This window comes from Pleurodeles waltl, chromosome 1_1 (genome assembly GCF_031143425.1).
Source record: "Pleurodeles waltl isolate 20211129_DDA chromosome 1_1, aPleWal1.hap1.20221129, whole genome shotgun sequence".
NCBI lineage: Eukaryota > Metazoa > Chordata > Amphibia > Caudata > Salamandridae > Pleurodeles > Pleurodeles waltl.
Genome location: NC_090436.1, coordinates 146,042,226 through 146,061,435, shown reverse-complemented (window position 1 = coordinate 146,061,435; position 19,210 = coordinate 146,042,226). Strand labels below are relative to the sequence as shown.

General features: G+C 43.4%; 1 protein-coding gene across 2 annotated transcripts in view; it reads left to right on the top strand.

The window, feature by feature from the left end:
• MYO5B (myosin VB) overlaps positions 1–19,210 on the top strand; it is an 842,958-nt gene that overhangs the window by 395,378 nt on the left and 428,370 nt on the right. For both annotated transcript variants that reach the window (XM_069219220.1, XM_069219218.1), the window contains exon 6: positions 14,159–14,302. In XM_069219220.1, the coding sequence (XP_069075321.1) occupies positions 14,159–14,302 (144 nt within the window). The remainder of the gene's footprint in view (positions 1–14,158; positions 14,303–19,210) is intronic.

Here is a 19,210-nt window from a genome sequence, read left to right as displayed (position 1 = left end):
TAGCGCTGCAATTTTTATATTTGCATCTCTCATTTTTTCAGTATCTTCATATTGTATGAATGTGCACTCGCTTCAAAATTACTTCTATTGTGAGCAAAATCTAAGTGCATGTTTAAATAAATATTTTTCTATATATGTGTGTATGTGTGCCTTACTAAAGACTTAACAGTGTTCTCTCTCAAAACACTTTGCAGCAGATCTTTGTGACTGGAGGTGAATGTTTGCATTGTTCAGCTAGCTTGGCTGATGGTGGGCGATACCCTGAAACTGGTCCCAGGATGCTTGTTTCCTGTCCATGGAGGACCTGTCTTGATAGTTCGGGCTGGACTGTTCCCATGGGGAGGAGGGTCAAGAATTATTTGCATATGGCTGGGTCCAAACTGGGGTGGCGTGGTGGGCAAAAAAAACGATGGGTTAAACCCAGATCTCTGTGACTGGGGCTGAATGTTTGCATTGCTCAGCATTCCGCCCATCATCTGTTCTTTTTGCTTTTGTCGCCCTAAGTGGGAAGGGTATGCCCAGACGTAGGTCTCGTGCTCACTGCGCCACTGGTTTCAAGCTAGCCTGACTGATGTGGGGTGATACCCTGAAACCGGTTCCAGGATGCTTGTTTCCTGTCCTGGCTTGGCAGTTCAGGCTGCACTGTTCCCATGGTGAACAGGGTCGACTGATTTACATATGGCAGGGTCCAAACTGGGTCTGCGTGGTGGGCAAGAAATGATGGATTAAACCCAGATCTTTGTGACTGGGGGTGAATGTTTGCATTGTTCAGCATTCCACCCATCATCTGTTCTTTATGCCTAAGTGAACAATGAGGCAAGTGTTTTTAAAAACAGTGAAAACTGTCATGGATTTGAGTTCCAAACAATTAAATATATAAGACAAATCCATTGAGTGATAAAGCATGATTTGGATAATTTTTGTGTTTTTAGACCTTGTGGTACAACCCAAGGGAATCATTCTTATGTACATGTTTAGCATGTTGTAGAAGACAGTGAAGGATTCCATAGACCTGTCTTGTCCAGCAGCATGGCAACAGGTACTGGCACATACTGTGAGCTAATTTAACACCCTAATTCTTGAATATAATGCTATCATTTCACACACTGCTGTTATGTGTTATCGGAATAAGGTTGAGTTTTATATAGTGTGACTGTACTGAGGCTTATTGGAGGATCTAGCTTTGAATCTAGTGGCCAGATATCTACTGCCGTGAAGCCTCTCAAAACATTTTGGTAGTGTCTGATCTTCAAGAAACAATCTAATATTACATGTGAGCAAGCACATTTTCAAGGGTAAATTTGCCACTATAAATGGAGATGCTTGCTAACTTAATTTACCCTACGTGCACAGATAACTTTGAGAATCAGCAGAATCCCAGGAGTATGACAGCATCCCAGGAGTATGCTGAGGAATTTTCAGTGAATGCTAAAAAAGTCTGCAACTCCTTTCATCGATATAAACCCGCAAGACTAAATGTAGGTTCTCTCACAGGTAGAAAACACTTCCTAACAGCTTGCAAGTTTTCTAATACGAGCCGGCCACTGGCATGAGTTAGTCCTGCCTCAGTGAGTGTAGTTCTTTACCCTTCTCTCCTCAACAATTCTGTGGCACATATTCCTTGTTCTTCTTAGACAAAATGAATAACATCTGCACCACATTTCCTTCTCTCCCTCCCACATTTGCCTTTGATCAGAATTCTATCCCCATCTAGTATGAAACTCGCTCGCGATAAGGCTTTACCCCTTAAGCTTTAGGTAAACCAACAACAGATAGTCTGGCAAATCAGGCTCTTGTTTAGATTATTCTCTGACTTGATTCCTGATTGTCTCAATGTCTCCTGGTCTTCATGTACTTGCCCAAGCGCTGCATTAAATCTGCAACAGAGGCATCTCAGATCACTCAGTAGACTTGACTGAAAACACTCTCTACCTGTCCCATTATAAAGTAAAAGTCTGCTGACCCTTCAGTTCTAAGTAATTTGAAGCCCATTTCTTTCTCTTGTCTATCAAGATGTTGGACAATTTTTTCAGCTATCTACCTTCCTAGAGTCCAATAATACACTATAATCAGACAGTCAGGATTTCCATCCTAGATGACTTCAGACCACTTGCAGATCATGGTGGCGGTGTCCTTTCATGCCACTCGACCTTTCTGTGAACTTCAGTACAGTCTCTCTTAACCCATAGCCCCTCTCACTCAGGATTTATGGGATTTGCCCAAAACAGGATCTTCTCTTATTTGAATGATCACGGACACGCCATCCTCCTTCCCCCGCCTGGATCTAAGTTCAAACCCCTATATTTATTTTTGTACGTTTTGGTACTTGTGGCCATTTTTATATCATTTACTTTTCCCACTGTATTGAGTTGCACTGAAAGATAGCTAATGCCCCATAGTCACCGGCCTGTTACCACTAAGTAAGCAGCTTGGAAGCTTGAAGCATCTCTGAGAGTGAGTTCTGGCTTCAAGTGACTTTCAGTTCTCTGGAGCCTAGCAGCGGAAGAAAAATCCTCACATCTTGTATGTGGATCAGAGAAGATTTATTTTCTACTAGATTTAAATCATATTTTATATAAGCAAACATATGAAGTCAACCACCATTTTTAAGGTTTGTCCATTTATACATCTGTTCTTATTGTAAGATTTAATAGTGTTCTTTGCTCTTCCTCTCCTTTCTCACAACCTCATTCCAAAATGTTTTTAATATTCAGACAGTGACACATCATACAATCTGTGGCCAATTGAATGCAGAATGTGTCCTTTTGTAACCTGGCATCCTACACAGAATATTTGGACGGGACCTTTCTTTTCTAAAGGCAAAAACTGTGATTGTCCTGCTGGAGATCTAAAAATGACAATTAGGGTGAAACTGTAGGGAATATCTTCATATTTTTCTAGAACAAATGGATGTCTTGTAAGCATAGGTGCTATGCGTGACACTTGATAGTATGTTTGGAAGGTTTGGGATTGACCGGTATATGATGTATATGTGATATTTATCTATTTCTTGCTAGGTATGATCGTTTAGAATTATTAATTTCCGTTCAAATTTGTGTTCTATGGCTAGTTTATAGTGAGCGGATGAATGTAATTTATTGTTTTGTACCATTTCAATCCAGCCTCATGCCCAGGACAAGGCTACAAAGTCATTTTGGGTGGAAGATTACGAAGCTTGTTTTTCACTGTGCTTGTTTCTTCGAGTGTGGGTCTATAAAATGCCTCGTGTTAGAAGAGAAATTTGTGTACAATCTTAATGCACAGCTAAAGAAATAATGAATTGCCCTAAAAATTACAATTAACCCTATTGACAGATTACAAAATAGGTTCTCATCCACGCGCTGTCTCTTCCCTTAAGCACAGCCCAATCCATTTTGACTCCCTGGTAAATTGATGCCATCCCACAGGTTAGGTGCCTGACAGAAATTCTCTTTTTGTCTTAGCTGGAAGTTGAAAACCCCTGACAGGTAGTTTCAGAAGCCTAAATCTCCCTAGTTATAGCTTTCTAGCGTTTGACATTTTCCATTACTGTCAGGCACAGCCTTGTTGGGATGTCTTTTGGATCAATACGTGCAGGTTAGATTTTCAGTGGCAGGAGTGTGCCTTTTTCAAAGTGAATTTATGTCAACTGTTCATTTTAAAATGTCACAGCCGGTGTTAAAAGGTAAACCACTCCTCCGATTTTAAAGTGTAAAAAGGCACAAAAATCCCTGAAGCTCTACCAGCCTGGAATGCTTTTTTTTTTTTTTTTAACATATCACAAGACTGTGAAATGCCCTGCTCATCTTGACTTTGAAGTGAATTGAGCCATTCGCTCATAAGGCACTGTTCGCCATCTTCATTAGTTTATGTTTTCAGTTTTATATATAGCACTGACCAAAGTGTCAGAGAGCTTTACATGAGAACATTTACCATAAGAACAGTTTTTATGCAGGCACACAGATACAAAATAGCTTACGTTAGGTTGTAGGAAGCATATTCAACAAGTTCTGTGTTGAAAGTTGTTGTTAATGGCAGTCCATATTAGAGATGTAAAAGATTGCTTGGTGCACTCATTCCCTTCGGACCATCCACGATCACACCTAAGGTGGCTATCCATATTTCATGATAATATTCGCAGAAGCTCCTCTCACTAAGGGACAATTTGGTGCAGTTTAGATGTTGAGAAAGTGTCATGGAGGAAAATGATGGCCACCAATTGTGGTTTTCAGCTTCATTTAGGGCCATGATGTTGCAGTAGCGCTGGCATCGTTGTTTGCTCCTGGGTGCAAATTTCAATCAAGGTCAGAGACTGGATCTGTCCAAAGCTGAGCGAGTGTGCCACTTTCTCCAGTCTTTGTGGTCCAACCAAGAATTTTTTTACTGTCCCATTGTATAGGGAATGAAGCAATCACATGAAGGTCGTGTGCCCCAACTCCCATGCCTCACTCCTTCACCAAGAGCAAATGGCTGGCAGAACGGGAGTGTGGAGACTCACTCACAGTAAGTAGCAAAGGGAGAGATGGATTGGGAGGTGGTGAACAAGCCAGTGGTGTTCGCTGGGCTAGAGCATCTTGTATTGCCCTCAGTGTAGCCTGAGGAGACTTCAGTCTCCACGCCCTCCCTGCAGCTGCACCAGTGCATGTCTGCCCGGTGTTGGAGATCCGGATTGGCATGAGCAGATCACCAGTTTTCAAGCAGTTGCTGCAGCTGCACCCAAAGGTGTCCGTCTGGCACTGGATACCGGTTGTTGGTGTTGAGCCTTGGCCATAATCCAGCTGCAGTCGGTGGGCTTGGACAATGGAAGAAAGTGTTGGTCCTCTTTAAGACTTCAACAAAGTACAGTATGATACTCCATAGGATTATTTTACTTAGGTACACAAGCACCCACCTGGCAACAGGAAAATCCCCTGTAGGCCCCTAACTGTGGCATATCACAAACATGTCCAATGAAGACATTAGTAAGTAGCATGCCTTTCCACACAACATCAAATATGGGAATTGAGATACTGCAATCAGGTACACAGTGCACATTGACAGATATCAAAACACTGTATATGCCAACAACTGAAGATAGCATGAGGCCCACTGAGGGATCTGCAGTCCTACCAGGCCACCACAGCAGTGGCGGCTAGACCGCCGACAGCGTGGCGGTGCAGGACTGCCAAATTATGACCATTGCAGTTCACCGCCTGTACCGCAAGGGGGGTGGGGCCGCCTGGCCGAAGGTTGACCACCTTCGGTCCGGCGGTCCACCTAACACCGCCCGCGGTATAATGAGTATCCTTTCCACCAGGGATTCCGTGGCGGCAGCCCTGCCACAAAATCCCTGGCAGTAAGGATACTGGTGACAGGAATACTAATTCCTGTCGCTACTACAGTAATCCCCAACCCCCTTCCCTGTAGGAGCCCCCCCACCCCTCACCCCATCAGGAGCCCCCCAACCAGCGACGCCCTCCTCCTTAGATCCACGTACTGACCGCCAATCCCCGTACTGAACCCCCCACCCACATACTGCCCCCCGATCCACGCACACACCACACATGCAGACATACACGCACACACCCACACTCACTTATTCACACACACATGCACACATGGCCACAACATTCCCCCCACCCCCTGCATACACGCATTCACACAGGCACAAAGACACTTGCACACACACGCACACAAACACACACAACATCCCCCCACCACCCTCCATTCACACACACACATCCCCATTCACGCACACAACACTCAACACCCACCTGCCCCTATCACTCCCCCAACCCTCCGTTGGTCGATCACCTTACCTGGTGGTCAGCACTGACCCGTCACCACAACACTGCCATGCCAATTACAAACTTGTAATACGGCGGGCGGTGTTGTGATGAGGTGGCAGTGCCAGCAGAGCAACCTTCACTAAACTGCCTACCAGCAGTATGGCTGCTGATGGCTCGCCGCCCAGTTTATAGCGGAGAGCTGTCAGGAGTCACAATATGGCAGTCTCCTGGCCGGCGTGACTTCGGCGCCCAAAGTCCTCAGAAGCAACATAACCATACCTCCACAGTGACACATAGATTCCTCCTATGCCTTACTCCCACATCCACACACCAAGGCAATGAGCACATACCGTCCAGTTGTAACACACTGAAGGGCAGTTGTGCACACAGGTGAAATGGCATTGAAAACACACACACATACGATTAGAGTGAAGGGAAAGACAACACATCGTTACACCTGACTCAAGAGAGTGATCACATAGGCAGAGATTAGACTCAAAGGAACAAAGAAAAATGGCCAGCTGCCCCAGGAAGGCTCAAGTTGAAGGAAGCTAAAGAGCACATTTCCAGTGAGAACCTACTGTAATTCCTGCTCAACCCATATTAAGGATCATCACGTAAAATGTGCAAGTCAAAATGTCAATACCTATCAATCTTCATTTTCACTGCTTACCTGCAAGGAGTTTATTTTTGCTGGCAACAACGACATCCCCACCACAGGGAAGTGAATGATAGAGATGCCATGGACAGTAAAAGTCCCCATGAGAATGAAAATTGCTAGCTTTCCATACCAGAGCATCCCTGCAACCAATAAATGTAGACAGACTTTGGAGACTGAAATTCAGCTGGATTAACCAGTCCACTAGTCATGCAACAAGGTAGTCATTCAACAAGGCAAAGAACACGTGCTTTCCACAAAACACATTCTACAAAAAGGAGATACCAGCAGCAAACATATCACCTGAAAAGCACTCCCACTAGTAATGACTACCTGAAAGACTGAGGTACCTCAGCACACACCTGAACATATTAGATACTTGACATAAAGACAATGCTTGGCACAAATACAACAGGTACAGGAGATAAAGCACATATTTATTAGTACACCAAGAGGAGGAAGCCGCCAGGACATGCGGCCAGAAGGTGGGGGAGGTACAGTGACAGTAGCCTTTATATAGAGCTTACCTGAATCACTAGCAGAAACCATGACATAGGTGTGGAAAGCCCAAAATGGTTCTGATATACAAAGGGGTGTCAGCTAGGCTTCTTGATGGATAAGGTGTGTGCATTTGATGGCCTTAACGTGGAATGCAAATCCACTAATGTGGTAGAATGCTCTCTATGCTTTTGTGATGATCTGTGAAGTGGGAAAGGTGATATATATACTGAAACATGGGATTTGAGTGTATTTGTGAGTTAAAATACTGTCTTAAAGGTGGATGGCTTTGAGAAACTGATTGTGCTTCTAGTGATTCCTTAGCTTAGTGTTTGTCTCAGCAGACATTCTGTGCAATATTTTGCTTTTGCGTGAAGTAGGGTCCTGATAGTGATGGTTTGAATCCCCTAACTTAGCAAGCTCTCCTCATCAACCCAATGTCTTGTATGAGTACCTGTGGCAGGTGAGTTGGCATGTCTATGGGAAACGGGGTAACAGCATTGCCATAGTCCTTGAGAACAGCTTCCTCTTTGTATTTGGGTTGGAAGTGAACCCACTTCAATTTTATATAGTTTTGCTGGAGTGGACACAGTTGGGTGTGCACGCATGTGCATTATTGTGCTGTGAATTTTTGTGGTATCATGATTGCGACTGCATTGATTTGTTTCCAATGGTGTTTCATCTCTTGCTTTCAATTTTATTTTGTTGAGCGTAAACATTTTACTTTACATGTGTTTGAATACCTGAATATGTTCTTCCAATTCACTTGAGCGGTGTTGGTGAAAATGCTATTCAGGTATTAGTAAAGGATATGAAATTTCTTATCTTGCTCATTTGCACTAGCGGCTTATTTGATTGAACATAGTTATCCAAATGTGTTGGTAATTATGTTTTATGGTCTTCCTTATTTAAGGTGCCTTTCCAATTCCAAGTCTGCCAGAGTTTTTCCTGTGTGAGTCCACCATATACACCAAAGCAGTCTTCAACACAATAAATTGTGTAAATGCCCCCGCGTGCTGTTAGAAAGCCCTACGTGTTTTGATGTCCTTTCATGCAATGAAAGATATTAGTAAATGAATTGTTGTATAGTTCATGAGGATGTGATGCATGTCTGGCTTTTGTACCTGCCTTTGTGGTAAAATGGCATTGCCGAACAGGCCTTGACCTGCCACCATACTCACACATACTATTGATTGTACATAAGCTTATAGATGCTCATTGTTACTGCCAGTGGTTTCAAATAGCCATCCCTGTATCTGGGGTTTGTGACTGTTCAGATGTTCTGATGAGATCCATTGCCAAGGGGATGCATCCAACAAGGCACACACCAGAATTCTCAACACCAGTGTACATTTGGACCATTAGGGGATGCTTCAGATGTCTGATCCACTGGTCGTCAGTAATTTATAAACAGATAAGGTGTGCAGCTTGATACTAGTTTGATGCACGCCACGCAGCATTGCTGTGAGGGGTTGGGCACCGATGCCCCATGAGGTATAGACAGAACATAAAAGTGATGAAGAGGATGAGGAAGCAGAAGTGGGCATGCTGCACAGTGACACAATGACATAGTCCCTGTCATCAGACAACACATCATTACAAATTATTTCTATACATCAAGAATCACCTCACTTTTAAACAAAAGAAACCCAGGTCAATGGTGATTTAAACATGCACTTACAAAAGTAAATTGTAGTCCCTAGCACACCCTTTGCACTGACAGCTCCTTCTTACTGCCACCCTAACTCTAACAGGCACTACTGTCCTGACGGCACTGTCCTACCCATGTCCTAACCCTAACAAACCGCAGTCTCTGGAAGCTCTGTCATAGCGCCAAACTATGGCTTCTTACCTGGTGGTTGCTTTCTCAGCTTGGGGAGAGGGGAGTTTGCTGACATATGAGATGTGTGAGGTGGACATGAGGGAAGGGTAGTGGATGGAATCAGGCTGCCTCTTGCACAGGAGCCAGACATCTAGCAACTTGTCATCTCCTATGGCTCCCGGAGAAAAGATTGTGAGGTCTTCAGCATTGCGCCAGCATGATCATGGCCTTCCAGAAATTGGAGGACCTCAATTTGTGAGACTGGATGCTGTCAGGTGATTGGTGCCAAACCCGAACGTTCTGTCCTGGCACCTGCACTCTGTAGATGTCTGTCTGTATCTACACATAGACAGGGAGTAGGTTGGCAGTGTCCTAGTAGTGACCACCAATGATTGCCTCCCCCAGAATGGTCGTCCCCTGGTAAGTTCTTGAATGGCATCCTGGATGGCTGACATCTGAGGCCTCTCCTCAGGGATACATGATGATAGAGAGGGGCCCAGGCTTGACTGGAGTTTTCTGGCCTTCCATCACTGTAACCAACAGCATCCCTTGTCCTCATGTGGGGCATGTGATAGTGAGGTTATCAACGAGCTGTAGCCGGTAGAGAATCTCTATTACAGCCTCTATGGCCTTGCCACAACAGGGTTCACAGTGGGGACAGTCAGTGATTAATTTGTAAAAGAATGAGTGCCGGTGCCCAAAGCGCTGGTCAGTGTCCTGCGGCCGGCGCTATCAAATGTCAACCACCAAGGTGCGTAGTCCTGAACCTACCTCAGGCCTCGTTCATCTACTGCCAGTCACTCCTTGCCCTTAATCTCACTCTCGCAGGTTCCTACTTTCTCATTTTGTAACAGTTTTCCCGTCTTTCTCTTCTGTCATTCTGCTTGGGTTTCTCTCTCTTGATTTTGGAAAATGTTTAATCAGGAAAAATAGGTGCCACCCCCCAAAAGTGAGTGACGTAGGCCCGCACTGCAGCCACCGGTTCAAATTAAATACTGGTGACAGTCGACATGAGGGTGCCCCTTCCTTTGGGATTAGCAGGTGTGCATGGCTGGGATGTGGGAGTCCCTCATCAGCATCCTTCTGAATACTGACCACCAACAAGGTGATGCGCTAATTAGTTTATTTGTGCTCATGCTATGACAGATGTACACGATGGGCGGGTTATGTTTAGGGAATGTGCTTCTCTGCTGCCGGGAGCTGCCTCCATATGTACAGAGACACCACTGAGCTCCAGGGTGGCAATGGCCTTCTCCCCCCAGTACTCCAGGATCAGTTGTGGTGAGGAGGCACCTCCTGTTCCCACGTGTCTCCTACAGGCACTGCTTCAACTATTCCACTCGGGAAAGCTCCTAGCCTATGGGACGCACATTGGTGCTGCCTTCTGATGGAAATGGCTGCCATGATACATTCTATGGCAATAGTTGTAGTCATCTGGTTGCCTGAGTTTCTCTATTAGGAGGATGCATCGGATAATGCTGTGTCCATGCAGTGACTTTATGGTTCGTGATCCAAGACGTTTCTGCAGTTAGCATTCTTGAAAAGTAACCAGAGGTGATTCTGGTGTTTCTAGTGCCCAGTAAATTAATGTCTTTCAAAGGTTTTAGCCGGCACCACTCTGAAGACCAGTCATCTAGTCGTAAACAAAATCTACAGTTTGACTTCAGCTTCCGTCACCAAGGTACCCATCCAAGGCAGAGCTTTCAAAGGGGAAGCCTACCACATTTTGCACAAAAGGATTGGTGCAGTTCTTTTGTCTATTTTGTCTACAGGGAGGCTGTCATAGCATTCCCACTCAAAACCATCTTGTCTCAGTGGGGTAACAAAGGCCCCCGCGGTTTGGTGGGGGCCTCAGCACAGTACACTGTGCACGCGCAGCAGGCCCCTAACTGGATCCAGGGTGGGGGAGACCCCCTCAAGTTTCATTACGCCCCTGTCTTGTCTATTAAGGACAGGTGGCAACAATGGGCTGAGTCTCTTTTGTCATAAACCTCTGTCCCAGCCATTGCATATTCATTTATTTAAGTAAGCGGTTGTGTATAGCTATGCTTTTTTCTCCAGCTACATTAATCCGCTCATCAACTCCTGACTCTAACAAGCCGGGGTGTCCACTTTCCATTAACAGGTACAGTACTAGCCTCACACACCAAGAGGTTGGCTCTTTTAGAATAGCAAATATGTGGGTATGTGGGGGAGCAATCTATATATATGTATCTGCGATACAATTTATTAAACTACACACACGTGTGTCTATATATATGTACATACATATATATATACACACACACAAAAACAATGAATATTCTTCAAATAGAGGTTACTTCATTATAGTTATTTATGAAATATATTTACTGAGCCCTCATTTTCAGGGCCAATCCCCACTTCTGTGCTTGTTTATTTATGCTGGTGTCACCAATCCTTAAATGAGTGACGCCACACACGCCCGGGACAGCCCTCCCTGTAGCATGTGGTCGCTCTGGTCTGCTGGTGGCAGCCCCACCTCCTCTCCATGGCAGCATTGGGCTTCCTCAGGGTTGCTCGTTCTGAGCTGCCAGTGAGTGGCCATCTCCCTCTCCATGTCAATACAGCAGCACCCCAGGCTTTGGCCTGTAGGCCTCGTTTGTTTGTTGCCCACATGTAACATAGGAGTTATTACCATTGCATCTAGGTGCAAAGAATTATTGCATGAGATGTGATGATTTTTGTAAGATGGACAGTATTAATTGGTAATGCTTTTAAATATTTAAATATGTATGTTTTATCTAATGTGATGGAAATACATTTTGGAAGGATTAGAATTATATTGCATTGACAAAAAATTATATTTTTCATAAACATTTATGTAAGGATCATTTGTAATTACCCGCAGGTACAAAATTCGATGTAAGTAAGAAATTGATTTACGTTTGAGTGTAGTGGTCCTGAGGTTAAAGGAAAATATTATTTTGAAAAGTACTTAAAATCCCGTCCCTTTTGGTATAGAGGAGTTACTCGCTTTTGTAGTGAGCACACATTTAGCATAGATTCGCGTTATTTTCAGTAGGCTTGTTTTCGTGTGTGATTTGAGATGTTTGATGGCTTGCCTTTTCCTATTGCCATGTTAAAGTATGGTTGTCTGTGAGAACGTGCGGTTTATTTTCTTTTTTTGCCTTTCATAGGGTTCTGTAAGCGATTTCAAATTTATGTTGCTTGCCTAAATCGCAATATAGCTATTCTTCAATTATTAATAGTGATTTTATTGTGGTCCGGCTAGGTCATGTTGTGTCAATTCCGAGCACCCACAGTAGTTTGCATGTTTTGATCTCCACGAGACTTGTCTTTAAGGCTTCATCCTTGCCTCATGGCTCTGCTGCTAAACACACCAGACTTGGCATGTGCATCCTTATGCTGTAATCATTATGTCATTTTACAATCTATGTAGACATTTTTTACAGTGACCTAAGCTCATTTTTTAACAAGCATTGCCGAAGCTAATGGGTCTGCTTTGAAGTGATGTCGCTTCCAAAAAACGATATACAACAATTGTTTTTGCATGTGTTAACACATTAATGTCAGAGCTATTGGCTTACCTACCCCTGCGGATATGTGTGTCTATTTCTAAAAATTAATATTGCAAGTGCAAATAAGAAGTGAGATACAAGGAGACAAAGTGATTCGCCTAAACGATTTGCTCAAGTGGAGATGCTGCAATGACATGTCAGATGGTGCAGCAATCAATCTAACCACTAGGGCATCAATGTGTGTGACTCAGAGTGTAGAGGTTCTTCTCTGCCTCCATTGTCAGTCCATGTTCTACTGGGCAGGACAAGCTGCATTATTGCTCTTTATATACACCTGGGCATTATCAGCTCACTCAAAAGTAGAACATTTGTCGTCTTCCTTCTCTAGGATCCAGTTAAGAAACGTCATTGCACCCCAAATGAATCTTAATTGAATAAAAAAAAGCCAGCTGTGGGTACAGATATCTTAATTCGCAGACATTTTATCCAGATGGATAAAAACAAGATTAAAAAGAGTGAATAACAGGTGCAATGACGGGAACCCTACAGCAAAAAGAATTCTGTGCATAGCCTGAGTATCTAGTGAGCTTAGTGTTGAGGATTGTACTACTGTTTATTGACCTGCAGAATATTGTGGTACAAAAATATAGGAGTAAGTGCATATACGGAAGTATAGATTTACTATTCCTACATACCTTGAAGAGATATATATATATATATATATATATATATATATATATATATATATATATATATCCTAGTGCCGGTCGCCAGTAAATAGTTATAGTTAGGACCTAATTCCCATAGACACAGCATTTATTGTTTTGCCAATAACTTTGGCACCGTTTGATGAATCTTCACTAAAGTTTTAAAACTTGTGCGCTAATTACTTCAACTACTGTCTTGAAAGTTTCAGAGTGATCCACAAAGCTGGGGCCGAGAAAAAGGGTGGGCTCAAAACATGTTTTCCCATTGCAATTTCCCATTGGGACTACAGCCGGAACTGCTGAACGGAATTACACCAAATTTGGCAGAAAGCTAGATCTTGTTCCAGAAAGAACTCCTTTTGTTATTTGGTGTAAATCTGTTCAGTAGTTTTGGAAGTATTAAAGGAAAAAATATAGATATCTAGGGACGTGAACCCTTTGCAAGCAAGGCCATGACTGGCTGGCCGCAACCTGAAAGAAAAGTTGCGGCCCCCATTTTGTTTATCGGCTTGGTGCGGGGGAGAAAATAAAGTGAAAAGTAACATAGTGGGTCAGGGTATAGGTATCCAGACCCTGTAGAACAGAGGGACCCCTCATGGGCAAACATTTGCCTAATTGTTGTTTTTTTTGGGCTGATCTGCGAATCCACCGCTGCGCTCAGCACGGCTCCTGTGTATATCCGTGACAGATCCATGGATCTAGAGCACAATAAAAAAATACATCCACTCAGACACACACTCGCAAAACCCCGACAAGGTACATATATGGGGAGTAAGGTATACAAAATCTAGACTTACCTGTCAATATTTTATTTTTACTATTTTGACCTGACCTCGACATTGTGTGCCATCGATATTGCGTCGATATTCAGTGTGCACACCCATAAGGAGCCTATGCTTTTGTTAACTGCAGATGGTTATGGTTTTATCACTAGTTTGCATCACAAATATTACGATTTGATGATGATTTTTTTGTCTGTAATGGAAAATGTAATGATAAGAGGGTGCTAATCCATTCAGGAGTTTTTACAATTTTTGCGTATTTTCCCTTTCTGGAATAATCAGTACCTTCTACCAGCAGAGTTTACCACTGACCTCTTGTGATACATTTACTGCCCATCTGTAACAGACACCCTGTGTATTATGCCTAGTTTCATAAATCAATGTACTTGAAATGTGTGACTACACGTATGTATAGATTCAAAAGTGTTCTTTTCTTTGACACAGGCCATTGGGAATGCTAAAACCACCAGGAATGACAACAGTAGTCGATTTGGGAAATACATTCAAATTGGTTTTGATCGAAGATATCATATCATTGGTGCCAACATGAGGACATACCTGCTGGAAAAATCAAGGGTCGTATTCCAGGTCAGTAAGCTCAGTATGCCTGTTTGTGCAGATCTAGTTTCTTTCCTTGAAGGAGCAAAATATAAAAATCACAAATCGTATTTCAACCTAGCTCTTCAGCAGGAACCCCAGCATATGCCCAAAACCAAGTTAGTGGGATTTACCAGGGACACCGACCCAACCCTCAACTAACACATAACCTTGAAATCAAAGATGGCCTGCTACCAGCCTGCTCTGCTAATGAGGCATGGTGTGTGATGCAGGATTCTTTGCAGTGGCATTAGTGAACTATCAAGGAAGTCACCAAACTTCTGTCCAGAAGGGGGCGTGAAAGGGCTTGCACAGCAATGACATAGGCTCGCGGTGTGAAGGATTTCAGAGGGGGAGCTGGCACAATGCGTTCTCCCTTTTCTTGGCCATGGGTTCTTTGAGGCGGTTGTGGTGGTAGTGAAGTGGTTTTGCAATGCCTGTCAGCGGTTTCTACCTGGTTCATTTTTGGCAAGTGTTCACTTTTGGCAAGTGTTCACATCTACTTATGTATTAAATAAAGGTAATATTAAACCGCCCGAAATTAAGAGGAATTTTTCTAGTTTGACCAGTGCAGCTTTAAAATATTCAGAAAATAGAGATGCTTGTGAAATTCATAACATGTCCTGATTTTTTTAAAGGGTTAACATCTTGAAACACTACATAAAATGATCACTGGCCTGCATTGCAGGAAGATCGGTTTGTGCCCCAAATTGGAGGGTCTCAGATCGAGAGTCTCGGAAGCAAAGAAAATGATGAAAGAACTTGCAGGAATAAAGAATACCCTAGTAGAGACTACCAAAGATGTGCGAGGCCAGCAGAAGAGTAGCCGGCAATATTACACGGCAGGAAGGAATTTTGAAACACCTGGAAACCTAGGGATCTCAAAAGTACATTGGAGCGCCGCCTACCTGCCCAGTTAAATTCCAGGAATCGGGATGTATTGGATGCAGGGTTTGATGTCTGAAAGGCTCTCTGAATCCCTTTGGGAGTGGGATGAGGTGGTGCTTGATTGGAACTCTGGGAGTCATGCTCATTGACCCAAGCGTAAGGACAGGGACCAGATGTACAAAGCTATTTTGTGGTTGCAAATGGCGAAATTTGCCTTTTGCGATCGCAAAATGACCTTGTAGCATGTATCATCCCTATTTTGCTAGTTGGTAACCTGTTACCGACTCGCAAAAAGGGATTGCTACTAGCTATTAGGAAGGGGCTTTTCAAGGGGGTTCTTTCCTAATTGCGAGTGGCAGTCCCATGTATGATTGTTTTGTGACCATGAATGCTGTCACAAAACAATTATACAGTAGTTACCACCATGAATGCTGTCGCAAAACAATTACAGTTAACACCAATTTCAAATTGGCGGTAACCCATTCGCAAACGGGGAGGGGACCTCAAGGGAACCCTTCCCCTTTGTGAACGGGATGCCAGACCACTGCTTACTCTTACAAAATTAAACTGAAGTGTTTAATTTTTTTTTTTTTTAAACGTATCCCATTTTCCTTTAAGGAAAATAGGCTGCATTAAAAAACACAAAAAAATGCTTTATTTAACAATCAGTCACAGACGTCGTAGTCTACTGACCCCAGCAGGCCACCATCCCTGTGAGTGCGGCCATTCCCAAATGGGTCACAAATTGCGACCTGACTCATGAATATTAATGAGGGAGATCCCTTGCAGCCCATATCTGTACGGTTTGTTTTGTAATTCACAATTAGGGTTGTACATCTGGCCCTATATACTTAAAGCATCTGAAATCAACAAAAGCATTAGCAAAGCCAATAAGTCTTACCTATGCAAGAGATATTTGCTTTCCCAGTGTGTTTTAGCCATGTTGTTCACCAGCGTTGCTGCTGCTCAGCATGGCTAAACTTTTGTGACATAGCGGAGAGTGCCATGGAGAGTCACATAGTGGAATGGCAAAGAGTGAAGTAGAATGTTATGGAGTGACAGAGAGTGTCGTGTATTGGAGTGGCATAGTGTGGAGTCTCATAAAGTGGCATACATTGGAGTAGCATAGAGTTGAGTGGGCTTGTGTGGACTGCATTGGTGTAGAGTTTTGCAGAGTACAGTAGCATTGAGTGCAGTGGCATAGAATTCAGTGGCGTACAATGCAGAGTTGAGTGGCGCAAAGTGGAGTGCCGCAGAGGGAAATGGCACAGAGTAGAGTGGTGCAGAGAAGAGTGGCATAGAGTGCACTGGCGTAGAGTGGTGCAGAGCTGAGTGGTGTAGAGTTAAGTGATGCAGAGGGTAGTGGCGCAGAGTAGAGTTCAGTGGCATAGAGTGCAGTGGCGTAGAGCGAGAATAAAGTGCAGTGATGTAGAGTGGTGCAAAGTATAGTGGCATAGATTGCAGTGGCGTAGAGTCCAGTGGAAGAGAGTGCAGTGTTGCAGAGTAGAGTGTCAGAGTACAGTGGTGTAGAGTGGAGTAGAGTGGCATATAGAGCAGTAGCATAGAGTACAGTGATGCAGAGTAGAGTGCAGTGGCACAGAGTGCAGTGACATGCAGTGAAGTTGTGTAGAGTGCATTGGCATTAAGTGCAGTGGTTAAGAGTAGAGTGGCATAGATTGCAGTGCATAGGGTGGAGTGGCACAGAGTGGTGTAGAGTAGCATAGAGTGCAGTGCCGTACAGTAGATGGTTTCATAGTAGAGTGAAGTGGCATAGAGTGGCTGGGGCAGGGTAGAGTGTAGTTGCGTGGAGTGGCACAGAGTGTAATGGCATAGAGTAAGGTGGTGTTGAGTGCATTGACATAGAGTGCAGTGTTGCAGAGTACATGGGCATAGAGATGAGTTTTGAAGAGTAAAGTGCATTTGAGTAGAGAGTATTGGCATACAGTGCAGTGGTGTAGAGTGCAGTGTTCAGAGTGGTGATAAGTACAGTGGCATAGAGTGGAGTTGTGCAGAGTAGATTGGTGTGGCCTTGACTGGAGTGGTGTAGATTGCAGTGGCGAACAGTGCAGTGGTGTAGAGTAGAGTGGTGAAGAGTGTATTAGCATAGAGTAGAGTGGTACAGGTTAGAGTAGAGTGCTGTAGCCCGAAGAGGCATAGAGTGCAGTGCCGTACAGTGGAGTGGTGCAGAGTGCCGTGGCATGAAAAGACATGGTGAAAAGTGGAGGGGTGGAGAGTAGAGTACAGTGGTGCAGAGTAGGGTGGAGTGGCGTAGAGTGGAGTATTCATTGTGTGGTAGCACACTGCCATGACAGACAAAACTTTTTCAGTTGAAATGACCATTACATTTGCACAGACATACAGTTTTACTAATACAACTACGAAGTGCACAGACAAAAAAGTATGGAAATTGCATCACCTGTTTTAATGACTTGTTTTGATCATATTAAAGTATTTGTTTCTAACACACTTCATAAATAACAAAAATGTGCTTCGTTTGTGTATTTGTAATTCTGAGATAGTCTGAAATACTTACACACTTCATTTAAAAGTTGTTTTGTGCTAGAAAAAACTCTTTCCTACACGCAGTAGCCAGGAAGAATATCACATGAGTCCTCTCACTTTTGAGTCAGAGAAAGAAAAACAAACAAGCGCTCTTGAAGACAGCACCTGACATTTGACCTCGGTCTCTGAATGCACAGCAAATGTGACACGTTAAAAACAAGATTTAAATGTCTGTTAACAGAAAGCAAGTTTGTGTAAGGATACAGAAAACATGGCTTAGGAACGGTAGGGACAAACTGAACCTGGAGAGCCTAAAGCAAATAAAGCCAGCAAATGGAAAGCCAGAAAGTGTGACATACCACTAAGCCAATGGTAATTAACAAGTGGAATGCATTCCTAGGTCAACTTTCTGAAAGTACCAGGATGTCTTTAGGAAACTGGACATCTGCACTGTCTGGTAGGCTGCAACCTAAAAAAAGAGATCAGATTTTACTGACAGTGGATCCTGCCCTTGTTTGATCTTTGCCAGGAGATCAAAAAAGGTAGAAGCAGCAGAACTTATCAGAAACAAACTTAAATCTAGAAATTCAGGCAGCCATTGGAAGTGAGTGGAAGGAATAAAAGTCAAGTTTCTCATAAGGCACCAAAATCCATGGGTAGGAAGGCACTGAAAGCGATTAAACCCACATAAGGTGACGCTATAGAAAAGCAACGTTTTAATCTCATCCTGAGAAGGATAAGGCCAGGAAAGTTTCCAAAATGAATATGTAGGTTATTCCCACGGCTGCCCCCTGCAACCTGCAGACGTTCACATCTAATATTTCTTTCAAACATACTGATCTCCAGCCAGGCCCTGTCCATAGATCTTAGGAGTCAGCAAGGTTTCCGAACCTTCCAACTTGCCAGCTCTTTGTGATGGACAATTTTAAACACAATGATATGGTCCTAAAGGTATTCCTGTTTATCCAATCAGATGCTGCAATTGATTTTATGGATAAAGTGTGTCAGAGCTGAACAGAAATTGAGTACGGTATAGTGGGTTAATTTCTAATCACAGAGGACATTGAGTACTGAACTTATTTGTTTCTTTATAAGTGTGTATTTGTATATGAGTGCATAACCTCTTATCCTGCCGCCCAACTCTCTATCATTCCTGTAGCAAGTAAAAGATATATTTAGAACCCCTACCTCAAAGTTCCCTTCCATATTGTTTTAGGCGTAAATTCTGTGCGCCAGAGTACAGTTTAATTTACGCAGATTTTTTGAGTGTGAGAAATTAGGTGTTTTGCAATGGTATCTTTAACATCTGTCAGCTTAGGTCCCCAAGCCCCATCACATATGGAAGCATGGAGGAAAGAGAAGGTGGTGGAATGGAATTCAATAGAGCCCAAGGTTCATCACATTTATTAATTCCATACAAAGCTTGGAAGGTCAGTGTTGGGATGGAAAAGTCCTCTGCATGGTAAAAGATGTGAACCCCTGCCTGAGTACTGTATTGTTGTCTGTATC